General features: G+C 38.5%; 1 protein-coding gene across 3 annotated transcripts in view; it reads left to right on the top strand.

Moving 5' to 3' along the window:
• The window catches only part of EFCAB2 (EF-hand calcium binding domain 2), a 131,387-nt gene that overhangs the window by 11,515 nt on the left and 102,911 nt on the right, over positions 1–16,961 (top strand). The window contains exon 1 of one of the 3 annotated variants that reach the window (XM_058548537.1): positions 4,010–4,591. The exons of 1 other annotated variant lie outside the window; for it this stretch is intronic. In XM_058548537.1, the coding sequence (XP_058404520.1) occupies positions 4,534–4,591 (58 nt within the window). In that variant the 5' untranslated portion in view covers positions 4,010–4,533. Of the gene's footprint in view, positions 1–4,009; positions 4,592–16,961 lie in introns of those variants that run through there. One more of the 3 variants, XM_058548518.1, reaches the window with a different exon arrangement.

Genomic DNA, 16,961 nt, shown 5'->3' with positions numbered 1-16,961 from the left:
TGGACATCTTAACTATGTTAATTCTTCCAATCCAAGAGCACAGAATATCTTTCCATTTCTTTGTGCCTTCTTCAATTTCTTTCAGCAATGTTTTATAGTTTTTGGTGTACAGATCTTTCACCTCTTTGGTTAAGTTTATTCCTAGGTATTTTATTCTTTTTGTTGCAATTGTAAATGGGATGGTAGTCTTAATTTCTCTTTCTGCTACTTCATTGTTCGTGTATAGAAATGCAACTGATTTTTGTATGTTGATTTTGTGTCCTGCAACTTTACCGTATTTGTTACTTCTAAAAGTTTTCTGCTGGATTCTTTAGGGTTTTCTGTATATAAAATCACGTCATCTGCAAATAGTGACAGTTTCACTTCTTCCTTTCCAATTTGGATCCCTTTTATTTCTTTCTCTTGCCTGATTGCTCTGGCTAGGACTTCCAGTACTTTGTCAAATAGGAGTGGTGACAGTGAGCATCCTTGTCTGGTTCCTGTTCTTAGAGGGATAGCTTTCAGTTTTTCACCATTGAGGATGATATTGGCTGTGGGTTTGTCATATATGGTCTTTATTATGTTGAGGTACTTTCCTCCTATACCCATTTTATTCAGAGTTTTTATCATAAATGGATGCTGTATCTTGTCAAATGCTTTCTCTGCATCTATTGAGATGATCATGTGATTTTTATTCTTCATTTTATTATTGTGGTGTATCATGTTGATTGATTTGCGAATGTTAAACCATCCCTGCATACCTGGAATAAATCCCACTTGATCATGGTGTATAATCTTTTTAATGTATTGTTGTATGCCATTTGCTAGTATTTTGTTGAGGATTTTTGCCTCGATGTTCATCAGTGATATTGGCCTGTAGTTTGCTTTTTTTGTGTGTTGTCCTTGTCTGGTTTTGGTATCAGGGTAATGTTGGTTTCGTAGAATGAGTTAGGGAGCTTCCCCACCTCCTCAATTTTTGGAAGAATTTGAGAAGGATAGATATTAAGTCTTCTTTGAATGTTTGGTAGAATTCACCAGGGAAGCCGTCTGGTCCTGGACTTTTATTTTTGGGGAGGTTTTTGATTACTGTTTTGATCTCCTTACTGGTGATTGTTCTAGTCAAATTCTGTACGTCTTCTTGATCCAGATTTGGAAGGTTGTATGATTCTAAGAATTTATCCATTTCTTCCAGATTGTCGAATTGGTTGGCATATAGCTTTTCATGGTGTTCTCTTATAATCTTTTGTATTTCTGAGGTGTCTGTTGTAATTTCTCCTATTTCATTTCTAATTTTACTTATTTGTGCCTTCTCTCTTTTTTCTTGGTGAGTCTAGCTAAAGATTTGTCAATTTTGTTGATCTTTTCAAAGAACCAGCTCTCGGTTTTATTAATTTTTTCTATTGTTTTTTTGGTCTCTATTTCATCTATTTCTGCTCTGATTTTTATGATTTCCCTTCTTCTACTTATTTTGGGCTTTGCTTTTTCTTCTTTTTCCAGTTCCTTTAGGTGCATTGTTAGATTGTTTATTTGAGATTTTTCTTGTTTATTGAGATAGGCCTGTATTGCTATAAACTTCCCTCTTAGAACCGCTTTTGCTGTATCCCATAAATTCTGGCATGTCGTATTTTCATTTTCATTTGTCTCCAGGTATTTTTTGATTTCTTCTTTGATTTCTTCATTGACCCAGTCATTGTTCAGTAGCATTTTGTTTAATCTCCACGTATTTGTGGCTTTTCTGATTTTCTTCCTATAGTTGATTTCTAGTTTCATACCGTTGTGGTCAGAAAATATACTTGGTATTATTTCAATCTTCTTAAATTTATGGAGACTTGTTTTGTGACCTAATATGTGATCAATCCTGGAGAATGTTCCATGTGCATTTGAAAAGAACGTGTATTCTTCGGTTTTTGGATGGAATGCTCTGTATATATCTACTAGGTCCATCTGTTCTATTGTGTCATTTAAGGCCAATGTTTCCTTATTGATCTTCTGTTTGGATGATCTATCCATTGGTGTGAGTGGAGTGTTATAGTCCTCTACTATTATTGTGTTGCTGTCTATTTCTGTTTTTATGTCTGTTAATAATTGCTTTATATATTTAGGTGCACCTACATTGGGTGCATTGATATTTACAAGTGTTATATCCTCTTGTTGGATTGTTCCCTTGATCATTATGTAATGCCCTTCTTTGTCTCTTTTTACAGTTTTTGTTTTAAAGTCTATTTTGTCTGATATGAGTACTGCTACCCCAGCTTTCTTTTCATTGCCATTTGCGTGCAGTATCTTTTTCCATCCCTTCACTTTCAGTTTGTGAGTGTCTTTAGGTCTGAAGTGTGTCTCTTGTATGCAGCATATATATGGGTCTTGTTTTTTTATCCATTCAGCCACCCTATGCCTTTTAATTGGAGCATTTAGTCCATTGATGTTTAAAGTAGCTATTGATAAGTATGTACTTACTGCCATTTTTTAACTTTTTTTTTCTCCGTGTTTTAGTAGTCCTTCTCTGTTCCTTTCTTCTTCTATACAGAATTGATGGTCTCTTTATTTTCACCTCTGTCTGAAAGCTCTACTCTTTAACTCCCCTCCTCCCTCCTTTTATGTTTTTGATATCATATCTAGCCTCTTTTTTGTGCATTTGTATCCATTACATTTTTACTATGGAAATAGATAATTTTTCCTATTTGTGGTCTTCTCTTTTTCCCTTAAATCAGTCTCTTTAACATTTCTTGTAGCACTGGTTTCTTGGTAACAAACTCCTTTAATTTTTGCTTGTCTGGGAAATTTTTGATCTCTCCTTCCATTTTGAATGATAACCTTGCTGCGTAGAGTATTCTTGGCTGTAAGTTTTTTCCTTTTAGCACTTTAAATATATCGTGCTACTCTCTTCTAGCCTGTAAGGTTTCTGCTGAGAAGTCAGCTGATAGCCTTATGGGGTTTCCTTTGTATGTAACTTAACTTTCTCTTGCGGCTTTTAGGATTCTCTCTTTATCTTTAATTCTGGAAATTTGATTATGATGTGTCTTGGTGTGGGCCTCTTTGAGTTTATCTTGTTTGGGGCTCTCTGTGCTTCCTGTACCTGGATGTCTGTTTTCTTCCTTAGGTTAGGGAAGTTTTCATCTTGAAATAGATTCTCTGTCCCTTTGTCTCACTCTTCTCCTTCCAGGACACCTATAACACGGGTGTTAGTGTGCTTGATGTTGTCCCAGATGTCCCTTAGACTGTCCTCACTCTTTTTAATTCTTTTCTCTTTTACCTGTTCAGCTTGGGTAATTTCTTCTAGTCTTTTGTCCAGCTCACAGATCTGTTCTTCTGTATCCTCTACTCTGCTTTTGAGTCCCTCTAGTGAATTTTTTATTTCCAGTATTGTATTCTTCATTTCTGATTGGTTCTTTTTTATATCTTCCATTTCTTTGTTGACATTCTCACTGAGTTCATCCATTCTTCTCCCCAGATCAGTGAGCATCCTTGACACTCTTTGTTTGAACTCTCTGTCAGGTAGATTGCTCATTTCAGTTTCACTTATTTCCTTTTCTGGGCTTTTGTCCTGTTCCCTTACTTGGAATGTATTCCTTTGCCTCCTCATTTTGCCTCTTTCCCTGTGCTTATGTCTATCTATTAGGTAGGTCAGCTATGTCTCCTGCTCTTGGATAGGTGACCTTATGTAAGTGATGGCTTAGGAGGCCTGCAGTGTGCTTCCCTCAGTTCTCAATGTTCCAGGGGTGATCCCTCTGTGGGCTATGTGTGTCCTTCTGTTGTGGCCTGTTTGCTCTCCCTGTAGGCACCCAGGGAGGCCGAGTTATGCTCCTGGCCAGCTGTTGTAATGCTTAGCTGCTTGTAGTGTTGTGGACCTTTCAGTCTCTTTATCAGGTGTGGGAAGCCCCAGCACAGTTGGCTGCAAGTTCTAATACCACATTTGTGTTGCAGTATTTCTTTTAAGTGAGTAGGCCCCCAGCATGCCAGGTTGTTAGGCTCAGGGCCTTACACTTGCTATAAGCCTCCAGCCTTTAGGTCTCTTGTCTGCTCTCTGAGGATTGCAGCTCGGTGGGGCTGGCCTCAGGCACAGGAGCACCCAATTGTTTCAGGCTTTGGAAGGTGGGGCAAACCCCCTATGTGGGTCTTTGAGAGGCACAAGTCTTCTGTAGCTGACAAGCCCTGCCGCCCACAGGTCCACACACACGGTCAACACAGTCCTGCCCCTTGTGCGTGCCCCAACCTCCTGAAGCTGACCCAGTCTCTCCACTGTGGGAGCCCCACACACTCCACCACTGCCCCACTCTCTCCACCCATTCCTTGTGCGCGTCCTGCCCCACTGAAGTCAGCTCAGTTGCCAGGCAGCAGAGAGTCCAGTCACCAATCTATGCAGGCCCACAAGTTGCCTGAGGGCTTGTTGTTGGGTGGGGCCAGTCTCTAGGGTGCGCTGCCTGCCCTGGCTTAGCTGGATTAAATTGGTGCTCTAGGGGGTGGGGTAGACCCTGGGCTAGCAGGCCTCAGGGAGAACTCCAATGGTGTCTGTGTCAGCATGCCCATACCAGGCCACAACAATGGCCGCCGCCAATGTCCCAGTCCCTGGAGAGGTCTCACCCCTCACCGAGATGCACTCAGGGCCTATTAGGTGAGTCTCTTTTCACCACAGCACTGTGCACCTTTCTTTCTGGTGATTTTAGATTGCTTTCTGAAACGAGTGAGTTTGTGCGTGGGCCCTTTAAGAGCCAGTTTTAATTTCTTTGTGAACCAGCTTTTCTGGGGGTACTCCCCAAGGTTTCAGTAGCAGGCAAAGTCAGATATTATGCCACTCATCTCGATTGTGCTGGGTCCACAAAATGCCTACAGCGGGGGCGCTCCCCGGCTCAGGGTCCCACTCCTCCAGGGAGGCTGCGTACCTGTGGGCTGCTCCCAGGCAGCCGTGAAGCGCTGCGGCTTCTGAAGGCGGCGTTTTTCCTCTCCAGAATGGAGTTTCTGCCTCTTCCACCTCAATTAGGATTGTCCGTTGTTGCACGAGTTCCTCTTATCCAGTTTTCAGTTCTGTCTCGTGTAGTTTTTCCATGAGTAGTTGTAAATTGGCTGTGTCTATGGGAGGAAGTGAGTTCGGAGTCTGTCTACGCCGCCATCTTGACTTCCTCCTATATTGCCCTTTCTAATGGAGTTCTATAATTCTTCTAGAATTGCCACATTTTAAAAAAATCTTAGTTCTCTCTCTGCTCTTCTACCTGCGTCATTTCTAGGTTTCCATCTTTGAGCTCACTAATTTTTTCTTACATATGGTGCTCTGTTTCCAATGCTTTCTAATGCATTCTTCATCTCATTTATTGTGTTGTTCATCTCCAGAATTTGTTTGGGTGTTTTTTTAATGTTTCAATCTCTTTGGTAAACTATTCCTTCTGTTTATTGATTTTATTGCTGAGCTCATTGAACTGCCTTTCTGAGTTTTCTTGTAGCTCATTGAGTTTCTTCATGACAGCTATTTTGAATTTTTTATCAGTTAGATCACAATCTTCCTTGACTTTATGTTTGGTTTCTGGAGAATTGTTATTTTCTTTTTGTGATGCCATGTTACCATGGCTTTTCATGATGCTTGCTGAGTTATGCCTCTGCTGGTGCATTTTTCGTAGCAAACGCTTTTCTATTTAGGTATAGCTTGTTTGTTTTGATTCAAACTTTTTAACTAGTTGGAGATTAGAAGCCTCTCTTTTGTTTTTCAGTAAGTGGCTCTATAGCGCTAGTTTTTGGTTTCTCTTACCTGAGCTGCCTCAGGCTTTATTTGAGGATCTGCACAATTCACACTCCACTGCCTCTCTCCAGGGTGTCAGTACTCTTGTTGTCACTGCCTGTGCCTCTGAGGTCACTGATGCCTTGCTGTTGCTGGTGTCCCTGCGGTCAGTTGCTGGCTTCGCTGCTGGGGTACAGGGATGGCTGACACCTCTGCCACATCCAGGATCGCCTGGGTCAGAAGCTTCAATGCCATGGTCAGGGGAGGGTGAGGGTAAGGAGGGAGCTGGGTTTGCAGGGCATCACCTCTGCTGTTGTCGGTTATGTTGTGGCCGCAGGTGCCACTGCGGTTGGGATGTTGGAGTTGTGTGCATGCCTCCACTGCTGCTGTGTGGCTTTCAACCTTGGCTGGGGGTCCAGGATTATAGGGCTCTGCCCCTGCTGCTGCTCTGTCCCTGGTGGCTATAGGTGCCACCGTGCCTGGCTGGCCAGGGTCATATGTGTGACTCCACTGCTACCCTCCATGTTCTTTAGGGCTGGGGGTGGCTGGCTCAGCCACTGTGGCCAGAGGTCCAGGGTCCTGGGCACCACCTCTGCTGTTCCTCCATTTTGCCTCCTTTATGTGCTCCAGTCTACCCACCGTCATATGTACTGATGTGTGGATCTCTCCATCATCCTGGCGTGTTGGGCAATGTAGCTTTTGTTGGGTTATGGATATTTTACTCGCTGTAGATTGAAGGAGAGAGACAAAGGGATCCTCTCATGCTGCCATGATGATGGTGTCTCCCTAGGACTTACTGTTTTTGTTTGTATTAAAATATTCTTTGTTACTTTGCATGCTTTGATAACATTACTTGGTCAAGTGTCTCCAATTAATCAATCCTAGATGGAAGAGGTTTTATAAGTTTTACTGTTGTTCATTTGTTTCCCTGTATTGTGCTATTTCTCTCAAAACCTAACATTTGGAAATCTAAACTGAAAAACAGAAATTACAGATTCATATTACTTTTTAAAAGGGAAATGTTGATAGTCCAGAGTATAGTATGGAATAGTAGAGAAGGTGAGCTTTAGAGTAAGGTTCAAATTTGAATTCCAGCTTCCCAAAGCTCTATCTGATCTTAGCTGAGATGCTAAACCTAAGGAGCCTCAGGTTTCTGAAATGTAAAATGGGAATAATTATACCCATTTCATAATATTGTTATAACGGAGATGTGTCTTCTTGTTCATCTGTATATCCCCATCATGTACCACAGTGCCTGGCTAAAGGAATGCTGAATAAATAGGAAGGAAAGTGCTCGGTGCATTCTAGGGAATAAGTCACTATTAGTATGTGTGTGACTTGGAATCAGGGTTAAGAAAAACTTAAATCTACATCTTACAATTGTTCATCACACATAATGCAATCATGCATATTTTTGGGGTCATTTAATAAGTTTTCTTCCTGTTTTAGATGGATAAACATCTAGGTAGAAACTCACTGAAGAAGAAAACTAATTTATTGAAACTGAATTTATTTCCTCTAATTCAGAGTTAATAAAATACAGAGAAAAACTGGACTCAAATTTATCTTTGTACTAATGTATAAAAATTTGTCAAGACAACTCATAATTTAAAAAATCAAATGGACAGTGACATAGCACTTCACATCCATTAGGATAGCTACTATAAAAACGCAATAATAAGTGTTGGTGAGGATGTGGAGAAACCTTACATACTGCTGATGGGAATGTAAAATGGTGCAGCTGCTATGGAAAATAGTTTGGGGGTTCCTCAAAAAATTAGATATTGAATTATAGTATGATCCAGCAATTCCACATCTGAGTTGATACCCAAAATAATTGAAATCAGGAACTTGACCAGATATTTGTACACCCATGTTCATAGCAGCATTATTCACATTAGCCAAAAGGTGGAAGCAACTCAGGTGTCCATCAATGAATGAATGGATAAACAAAATGCAGTATATACATACAATAGAGTATTATTCAGCCTTAGAAAGGAAGAAAATTCTGACATATGGTACCACAAGGATTTGAACCTTGAAGACATTATGCTAAGTGAATTGAGCCAGTCACGAAAAGACAAATACTGTATAATTCCACTTATGTGAGGTACCTAGAGTAGTGAAATTCAAAGGAACACAAAGTAGAATGTGGTGGTAGTGAGGAGAAGGGCAAAGAGGAAGTTGTTATTTAATGAGTATAGCATTTTAGTTTTGCAAGATGAACAGTTCTGGAGATTGGTTGCACAACAGTGTGAGTATACTTAACACTACTGAACTGTACACTTAAAATAGTTAAGATGGTTAATTTTTTGTTATGTCTGTTTAACCACAATTTTAAAAAAATCAAATGGGAATGTTAAGTCTATCCAAAATGGAAAAAAATTGATACGTTGTTTTTAGAAGGTAATTTGGGAATTCATATTAAAGAAAAAATCATGTCCACATGCTTTGATTCTTTAATATGCTCCTGGGTATTTTTCCTTAGGAATGTATTCTGAAAAGAAGAAAAAAGTGATAAGCACAAAAGTGATTATATTAAAGTTATTTATAAATTTGAAAATATGGATAAAATCTACTTGTCCAACAAGTGGGGATGCAAAATAAGTTGTTATGTATTGACCTGTTGGATTGCAGCCTTTTAAAACAATATATAAAAATTATATGTGTAAATGGGTAAGGATCACAGGGAAACACAGAAGAGACATCAAGGTGGTTAGATTTTCAGGTGCATTAATTTTTAAAAGTCTCGTTTTAATATCATTTCTACAAATGTTTTAAAACCCATTTAGTCAACAGCTATTTTTATATTTTGAAATCTGTATGCTAGTTATAAATTATTCTTACCTATTTGTGAAACATGTTTACCACACCCTGTACTTGACAATGCTTTGTAAACCTCTAGTGTGGATTCTATAGATATTAAGAGTGTAATAAAATAATTTATTTTTTAAATATAGCAATAAATGTGGAGTCTAAAGACCTGGGCATGAATTTGGATACTGCTTTTTTTCAGATTTTACTTGGGCATGCCACATAATTTCTCTGAACTTCAGGTCGAAGGTTTTCAGTCTAATGAGCACTTAACTCTGAAGTAGGCACTGGGCTAAATGTTTTACATGAATTGTGTCATTTAATCCTTCCAATAAACCTATGTGATAGAGACCCCTATTAATCCCCTTTCCACAAATGAAGAAACAGGAGCTTACATAGGTAACTCAGACTTCTAGTTTCAGCTCTAACAGGTAAAAGCTTTGAAGTCATCACTTCTGTCACCATAAACTGGGAGAAACCCTTGGTAATTCTGGCAAATTGCTGAGGCTGTGTGGACTACCATAAGCATGAGACACTCCCTGGGAGCCTGCAGTCTTAGGAGGTTCCTCACACTTTCTTGGGTTTTACTTCCAGGAAACCCACCAGGTTATCTGGTAAAGAGCCAAGAAAGACTCCATTGTTGCTCTAAGAGGAAGTGGGGGAAAGTAGCCATTTTGAAGTCTCAGAGCATTCTCCATAATAAAGACCTACTCTCCAGGGGGAAAAGACTCCACCAGAGCTTTATTTTACCTATCTACATTTAGCCAACTTCAGTTCCTTGATATTCCTGTCTCATCTAAGTAAGGGGGGTGAGAAGTTAAAAAACATGTGAAGGTCACAGCCCAGAGATCCAGGTCCACTAAAAGGCTGAAATTTAATCATGAGATTATAGAATGCTTCTCTTCACCCGCACCGTACCACCACATCACAGGGCTCTGGTACAACAACAGTGGATTACAGCTGAAAGGTGTGCAAGGTGCAGACTCTACTCAAGGAGGAGTTTTTAGAGGAATCTGGCACCTAGAGCTACAGCAAACATTAAACTCAGCCTCACTCCTGGCCAAATTGACATAAAACCTCACACTAATGACCTTCTATCTGAGCTCCTATTGCCTGCTTCATCATGTCTGGCGTTCAAGTAAAATTACACGACATGCTAAAAGGCAAGAGAAACAATCTGAAGATAAAGCAAGCATCAGAACCAGACTCATATATGATGCATGTTTTGGAATTATCAGAGAATTTAAAAGAACTGTGATAAATATGTTCAGGGCTCTAATGAAAAAAGTAGATAACATGCAAAGATGGGTAGTGTAAGCAGAGAGATGGAAACTCCAAAAAAGAATCAAAAAGAAATGTTAGGAATCAAAGGCACTGTTATGGAAATGAAGAGTGCCTTTGATGGGCCCGTCAGTAGACTGAACATGACTGAGGAAAGAATCATTGAACTTGAAGATGACATCAATAGAAACTTACCAAACTGGAATGAAAAGAGAAAAAAGAATGAAAAGAAAAGAGCATCCAAGAACTGTCAGACAATTTTAAAAGGTGTAAAATACACATAATTAGAATACCAGAAGGAAAATAATGAAAGAATGGAGCAGAAGACATATTTGAAGTAATAATGGCCAAGAATTTTCCAAAATTAATGACAGACACCAAAGCAGATCCAGGAAGCTAAGAGAACACCAAGTAGGATAAATAGCAAAAAGTCTATGCCCAGGCATATCATATTCAAACTGCAGAAAAGCCAGCAAAAGAAAGTCTTGAAAGAAGCCAGAGGAAAAGAATTACCTGACCTAGATCTCTTGTCAGAAACCATGTAAACCAGGAGAGAGTGGAGTGAAATATTTAGTGTTGAAAGAAGAGTAATAAGTGACCAAGATTACATAGTGAAGTGGTGAAGCATTCAAATCTGACTCCAAATCCAATGTTCTTAGCCTCTGTGTCTCACATAGAGAAGTCAAGTGGAAATTTATATGAGGAAGAAAATAAAATTCACCCATGATCTCATTATCTAGAGCAGTAATTCTCAACTTGAATGTGCATCAGAATCACCTGGAGGGCTTGTTTTTTTTTTTTTTTTGAGGTGTGCCCTATTTAACATTAACTTTTTTTAAATTAATTAATTAATTTATTTATTTCCCCCAAAGCCCCAGTAGATAGTTGTATGTCATAGCTGCACATCCTTCTAGTTGCTGTGGGCTTGTTAACACATAAATTGCTGGGACCCATGCCCAGAGTTCCTGAACCAGTAGGCGTGGGGTGGGGATCTGAGAATTTGGATTTCCAACAAGTTACCATAGGATGAGGATGCTATTAAAAACCCTTGATCTAGGGGCTGGCCCGGTGGTGTAGTGGTTAAGTGCTCGAGATCTGCTGTGGTGTCCTGAGGTTCGGATCCTAGGCACACACCGACGCATCGCTTGTCAAGCCATGCTGTGGTGGCGTCCTATGCAAAGTGGAGGAAGATGGGCATGGATGTTAGTGCAGGGCCAGTCTTCCTCAGCAAAAAAGAGGATTGGCGACAGATGTTAGCTCAGGGCTAATTTTCCTCACAAACAGAAAACAACAACAACAAAAAACACCATTGATCTAGACTCTGGAGTAACATTTGCCATCTTGATGTATTTCCTTACAAATTTTTTCTAGGCAGATTTGTATTTGTTTTGTTTTGTAGACTTCAGATTATATTGTATATAGTTTTATATCCAGCTTTTTCAGTTACTATTATAAGCACTTTTTTATGTCATAAGTATTTCTCAAAAACATCACTTATAATAGCTGCATTCATTATATTTATGGAATATATTTAAACTTTTCCAGACTGTTGAATGTTTAGATTGTTCCATATTTTCTGTTATAAATAATGCTGCAATAAATGTTCCTATACAAGGATCTTTTAACACAGCTTTTTTTATTGATATTGTAATAGTTTATAACATTGTGAGTTTCCAGTTGTATATTATCATTTGTCAGTCACCATATAAATGTGCCCCTTAACCCCTTGTGCCCACCCCCCAACTCCTCCCTGGGAACCACCAAACTGTTCTCTCTGTCCGTGTGTTAGTTTATATTCCACATATGAGTGAAGTCATACAGTGTTTGTCTTTGTCTGGCTTATTTCACTTAACATAATACCCTCCAGGTCCACCCATGTTGTTGCAAATGGGATGATTTTGTCTTTTTTATGGCTGAGTAATATTCCATTGTATATATATACCATATCTTTATCCAATCATCAGTTGAGGGACATTTATGTTGCTTCTACTTCTTGGCTATAGTGAATAATGCTGCAATGAACATAGGGGTGCATAAGCCTCTTTGGATTATTGATTTCAAGTTCTTTGGATAAATACCCAGAAGTGGGATAGCTGGATCATAAGATATTTCTATTTTTAATTTTTTGAGGACTCTCCATACTGTTTTCCATAGAGGCTGTGCCAGTTTGCATTCCCACCAGCAGTGAATGAGGGTTCCCTTTTTTCTACAACCTCTCCAACATTTGTTATATTTTGTCTTGGTGATTATAGCCATTCTAACAAGTGTAAAGGATATCTTAGTGTAGTTTTGCTTTGCATTTCCCTGGTGATTAGTGATGTTGAACATCTTTTCACATGCATATTGGTCATCTGTATATCTTCCTTCAAAAAATGTTTGTTCATATCCTCTGCCCATTTTTTTGATCAGGTTATTTGTTTTTTTGTTGTTCAGTTGTGTGAGTTCTTTATATATTATGGAGATTAACCCCTTATGGGATATATGATTTGCAAATATCTTCTCCCAGCTGGTAGATTGTCTTTTCATTTTGATCCTGGCTTCCTTTGCCTTGCAGAAACTCTTTAGTCTGATGAGGTCCCACTTGTTTATTTTTTCTTTTGTTTCCCTTATCTGAGTAGACATGGAATTCGAAAAGATCCCTCTAAGACCAATGTCAAAGAGTCTTCTGCCTATATTTTCTTCTAGGAGTTTTATTGTTTCAGGTCTTACTTTCAAGTCTTTGATCTACTTTGAGTTAATTTTTGTGTATGGCAAAAGATAATGGTCTACTTTCATTCTTTTGCATGTGGCTGTCCAGTTTTCCCAGCACCATTTATTGAAGAGACTTTCCTTTCTCCTTTCTATGTTCTTAGCTCCTTTGTCAAAGATTAGCTGATGTGTGGTTTTATTTCTGGACTTCAATTGTGTTCCATTGATTTGTATGTTTTGACCCCCACTGTCTACCCCCTTTGGAAAAATGATTTCATTTAATCTCATCCCTGTTGGATCTTACTGGTTATTAACAAGATAATCTAATTTCCAAATTCAGTGAGTACATTATTGTGGTCCTTTTGTACTAATTACATTAATTCCTTTTCAATTTTTTTATTTAAGACATATAATTGCCAATCAGAGTTTATGATCAATTTAAGATACATATGTGCTTATTGTTTAACTATCCTATTACAGTGGAAACTCCATGAAGTCAGAGACTTTGTTTCATTTCTTACTAAATCCCTGGAATGTAGAACAATATGTAGGATATAGTAGTTTCTCTGTAAATACTTGTTGAATGAATGCATGACCCAGGAGTAACACATTGAGTAAAGAGATTTAATGTTACCGTGCATGGTCTTATTGTGAGTAATGTGTTTTTCTGTTAACCTTTTACAAATATTGGAAAAGCTCAGAGCTAGTCCCATTAAATTCGCAGAGGCACTCAGATTGGAAATCACATATTTAATCCAACCTCATCATTTAAAAAACTAGAATGGCACTTCATCATGGTGGTTGAACACACATGTTTATTTTTACCCTTCCTGAAACCCCACTAAAATGACAGTAAAGGAATAAAAAAAGGCATAGACCTACAAGGATAAAGAGAGTAGGAGAGGAGGTAATCGTGGTTCATAAAAAGGCATTAGGAAAGGAGATAATAAATTATTAAATGAATGGAAGAGTGGCAACTAGCCTAGCAGAACCAAAGAGAATAAACATAAGCCTGTGGAGGAGGGAGTCAAAAAGAAACAAAGCAAGTGGAGCTGTAAAACCCTGGAAAGGCTCAAGATTGGAGGCAGCAGCCATCTCTGAAGGCATGTGTGTGGAGTGAGGCTAAATGCAGGAGGTTTGGATGAAGGCCAAGAGATTGCATCTCCCGTCCCCTAGAGTAACCAGGCAATCATTTCCCTTCCATCTAAGCAGAAGATTGGAGATTTATTCTCTGAAGACTTTAAATCAGAGAGACTTGGGATTTAAGAATACCTGGCATAATTGATGGTAGGGGGCAATGTGCTATAATTACTGTTATTACCATTTTTGATATAATAGCTGAAACATTATTCAAATTTGTGTGAAATTCAATATTATCACCTAGATTAAATATTCTGAGTAGGAACCAAGATAACCTGAAAAGTGGTAGTATGTCTAATAAGATGTCTAAGAGATGGAGATTTGAAATTCCCTTATGTAAGATCCACATTAGTAATGAGGAAGAGGAGCTATGTACCTCTTTAATTGGTTAGTAGAATTGCATTGGTAACAAATTATAAAATAGTATAAGCACTAAGAGCTTCAAAAGAAAAATGAAAAGGAATTCAGAGATTAAAAAACTTCAGGTAAGATCAGTAAATAAAATGGAATTTCAGATGAAACTACAATATAATGAAATGAGAAACTGTCTCAAATGTGACCTCAATTTCAATGACTTTCAACTCCATTACATTTCAGCCACCCACTTCCATGGCCAAAGTGAGGATTGCCATCGTCTAGAGTTGTGCCACCTCTGAAATCTTAAATTCAGATATTTCATGCTTATTCAATATTGATTATTTAAAAGTAATTTTGTAAAATAATTGTGTGAAGAAATTCAAACTTTGTAAAATAATTTCGAAGTTACAGAAAAATTCCAAGAATAGTACAGAGAACTCCCACATTTCCTTTACCCAAATTCACTAATTTCAACATTTTGTCACATTTTTATCATTCTCTCTCATATATATAATACATGTTGTATTATACAATATATATTATATACATATATATACATAATTATATTACATATAACACTTTATGTTTTTTACTTGAAACATTTGGAAGTGTGTTACATAAGATTGTGCCGCTTTATCCCTTAACACTTTGGTGTGTATTTCCTAGGAACAAAGATAGTCTTAAGTAAAATCTCTGTGAAGTTTACCTAATATTTTTATCTAATTCTACAGTCCATATTCCAGTTTGCCAGTTGTCCCAGCAATAACGCCTTGTATAACATTTCCCTCCTCATAGGTTTCATCCAGGGTCACAGGTTACATTTTTTTTGTCTGTCTCTTTAGTCTCCTTTCATCTAGAGCAGTACCTTAGTCTTTCTTTGTCTATCCTGACATTGATCAACATTGGTTCAAAAAGGATTTGGGTCATCTGCAGAAATTCATGATCTCCTCATGTCTCTAATCCTCTCACCTCCCCATTCACTCTGCAAACTTTTTCACTTATATGGCAGAGAAAATACAAGCCATAAAATAGAAACTCCCTCAATTTCCTGACACATACACATTTATCTGTATCTACTGGGTTATTGCAAAAGCCTCCTAAGTGGTTTTCTTGTTTTCATTTACCATGCTGAAAATCTGGTTGTCTGGTTATGAGTTCTCTCCCTAAAACCCTTTAAGGTTTTCCCATTGCCTTAGGGCATCCTAAACTCTCTAACAGAGCAGACTAGGATGTTTTGTTTCTCCAGGTTTTTTCTGATCACATGTCAGATACCACCATCCATGCATTCTACACTTCATCATAATGAACTATTTATTTGTTGTTCCCATAATGAAAATGCTAGGCCTGTGCACATATTGTTTCCTCATCACTGGCTTCATTTAATAAATTGTATTGCTTAGTGGTTAAGAACATGAAATCTATAGTAAATCCTTATGGATTCAAATTCTAGCTTTGCCACTTAAGAGCTGAGTAACTTTAGGCTAGGTACTTAACTATTCTAATTTCTCCACACGTCAAATGAGGAGTATAGTAGAACCTACCTTATATGGTGGTACAGTATGCAGCAGAGAGCTTCACATGTAGTAAGAGCTCTAGAAATGTTATCAACTATTACTTGTGGTGGCAGGCACTGTGCTGGACATTGGGGGAAAAAACAGATTTGGGCCTTGCCCTCTTGGAGATTATATTATCGTAGAGGAGACAACCATAAATACATAATTATTTAACTACATTTGGGAAAAGTTCAAAAAAGTTCAAGGTTCCAGAAAAGGGACACTTGACAATTTTTTCTCACTTCAGGGGCTTTGAATGTGGCCTTTCCTATGCTGAAAATTGACCAGTTTTCAGCAAAAGGAACTGCAAATTCTAAAGCCTGAAGCAGTAAAGGAGCGTGGCTTAGGGACATTTAATGAGGGCCAGTGTAGCTGGCATGGAGAGATGAGGGTGGGGAAGAGAGGTGTGAAATCAGGTTTGTAAAGTAGGCAGAGGCCAGGCCTATTTGATATCCAGGGCAGGGGGCTGACTTCTAGCCAAGAGCAAGAGGAAAGCCATTGAAGCTTTTTAATCAGAGAGAGAATACAGTTTGGTTTATGTTTTTAAATGGTCACTTGCCTACTGTGGCCGATTGGAGCAGGGCAAGAGCAGGTGATGATGGTGGCACTAGGCACTACTGGACTACATGACAGCAGAGGAAATGACCGAGAAGGTTTTAGAGTCTAGAGATTCTAAATTTCTTTGTGACTGGATGTTGGGATTTGGAGGAGAGGATTAAGGGTGAATTAACACCTCTCCATTTCAGCTTCTGCCTCTTCCTTCTGATCTCTACCTAAGTCCCACCCTCAAGACTGAGGTGGCTGCCACTCTTGTGCTTCTATAGTGCCATCTACATACCTCACTGGATTTTAGCACATTTACTGTTACAGTTTACTGTAGCTGGTTTGTTTTCCTTTTTAAATTAGAATGTATTTGTAGTACAGGATTGATAAATGAAAGCACACATTAACATAAAGCTAGATGAGGAGTGAATACAGTGTTTCATTTTTAAGCCAAGTGTTTTGGTGGTATATTGTCTTTTGATCAAGTTGTTTATAAAATAAGAATTCATTAAGAACTACTCCCTCCCTCTCCCACCCCCCAAAAAAAGACAAGAATTGGGTTCTTGACTTTTTTTTTTAACAGCATATCTCTGGAATAGGTATTGGCATTACTTGGGTCAAACAGAACAATAGCATTATTTGTTCTTCTAGTTAATTAACATGGAGGGCATTTCTTTGCCGCCTTTGTTGTGTGTTTTGTCGGGGAAGAGGGAGAACCCCCCTTCGCCCTTTCTCTTAAGGTTCTTCTGGCTGGCCAAATAATTAAAAGACAGGTTAGCAGGAGAAAATAATACCAAATTTAATAACATGTATACATGGGAGAAACCAGGGAAACTGAGTTTCTCAACACAGTAGCAGAGATTCTTATCTTAAATACCATCTTCAGCCAAAGACAAAGG

This window comes from Diceros bicornis, chromosome 1 (genome assembly GCF_020826845.1).
Source record: "Diceros bicornis minor isolate mBicDic1 chromosome 1, mDicBic1.mat.cur, whole genome shotgun sequence".
Taxonomy (NCBI): domain Eukaryota; kingdom Metazoa; phylum Chordata; class Mammalia; order Perissodactyla; family Rhinocerotidae; genus Diceros; species Diceros bicornis.
Note: the sequence above shows the minus strand (reverse complement) of the source record. Positions and strands in the feature narration are given on the sequence as shown.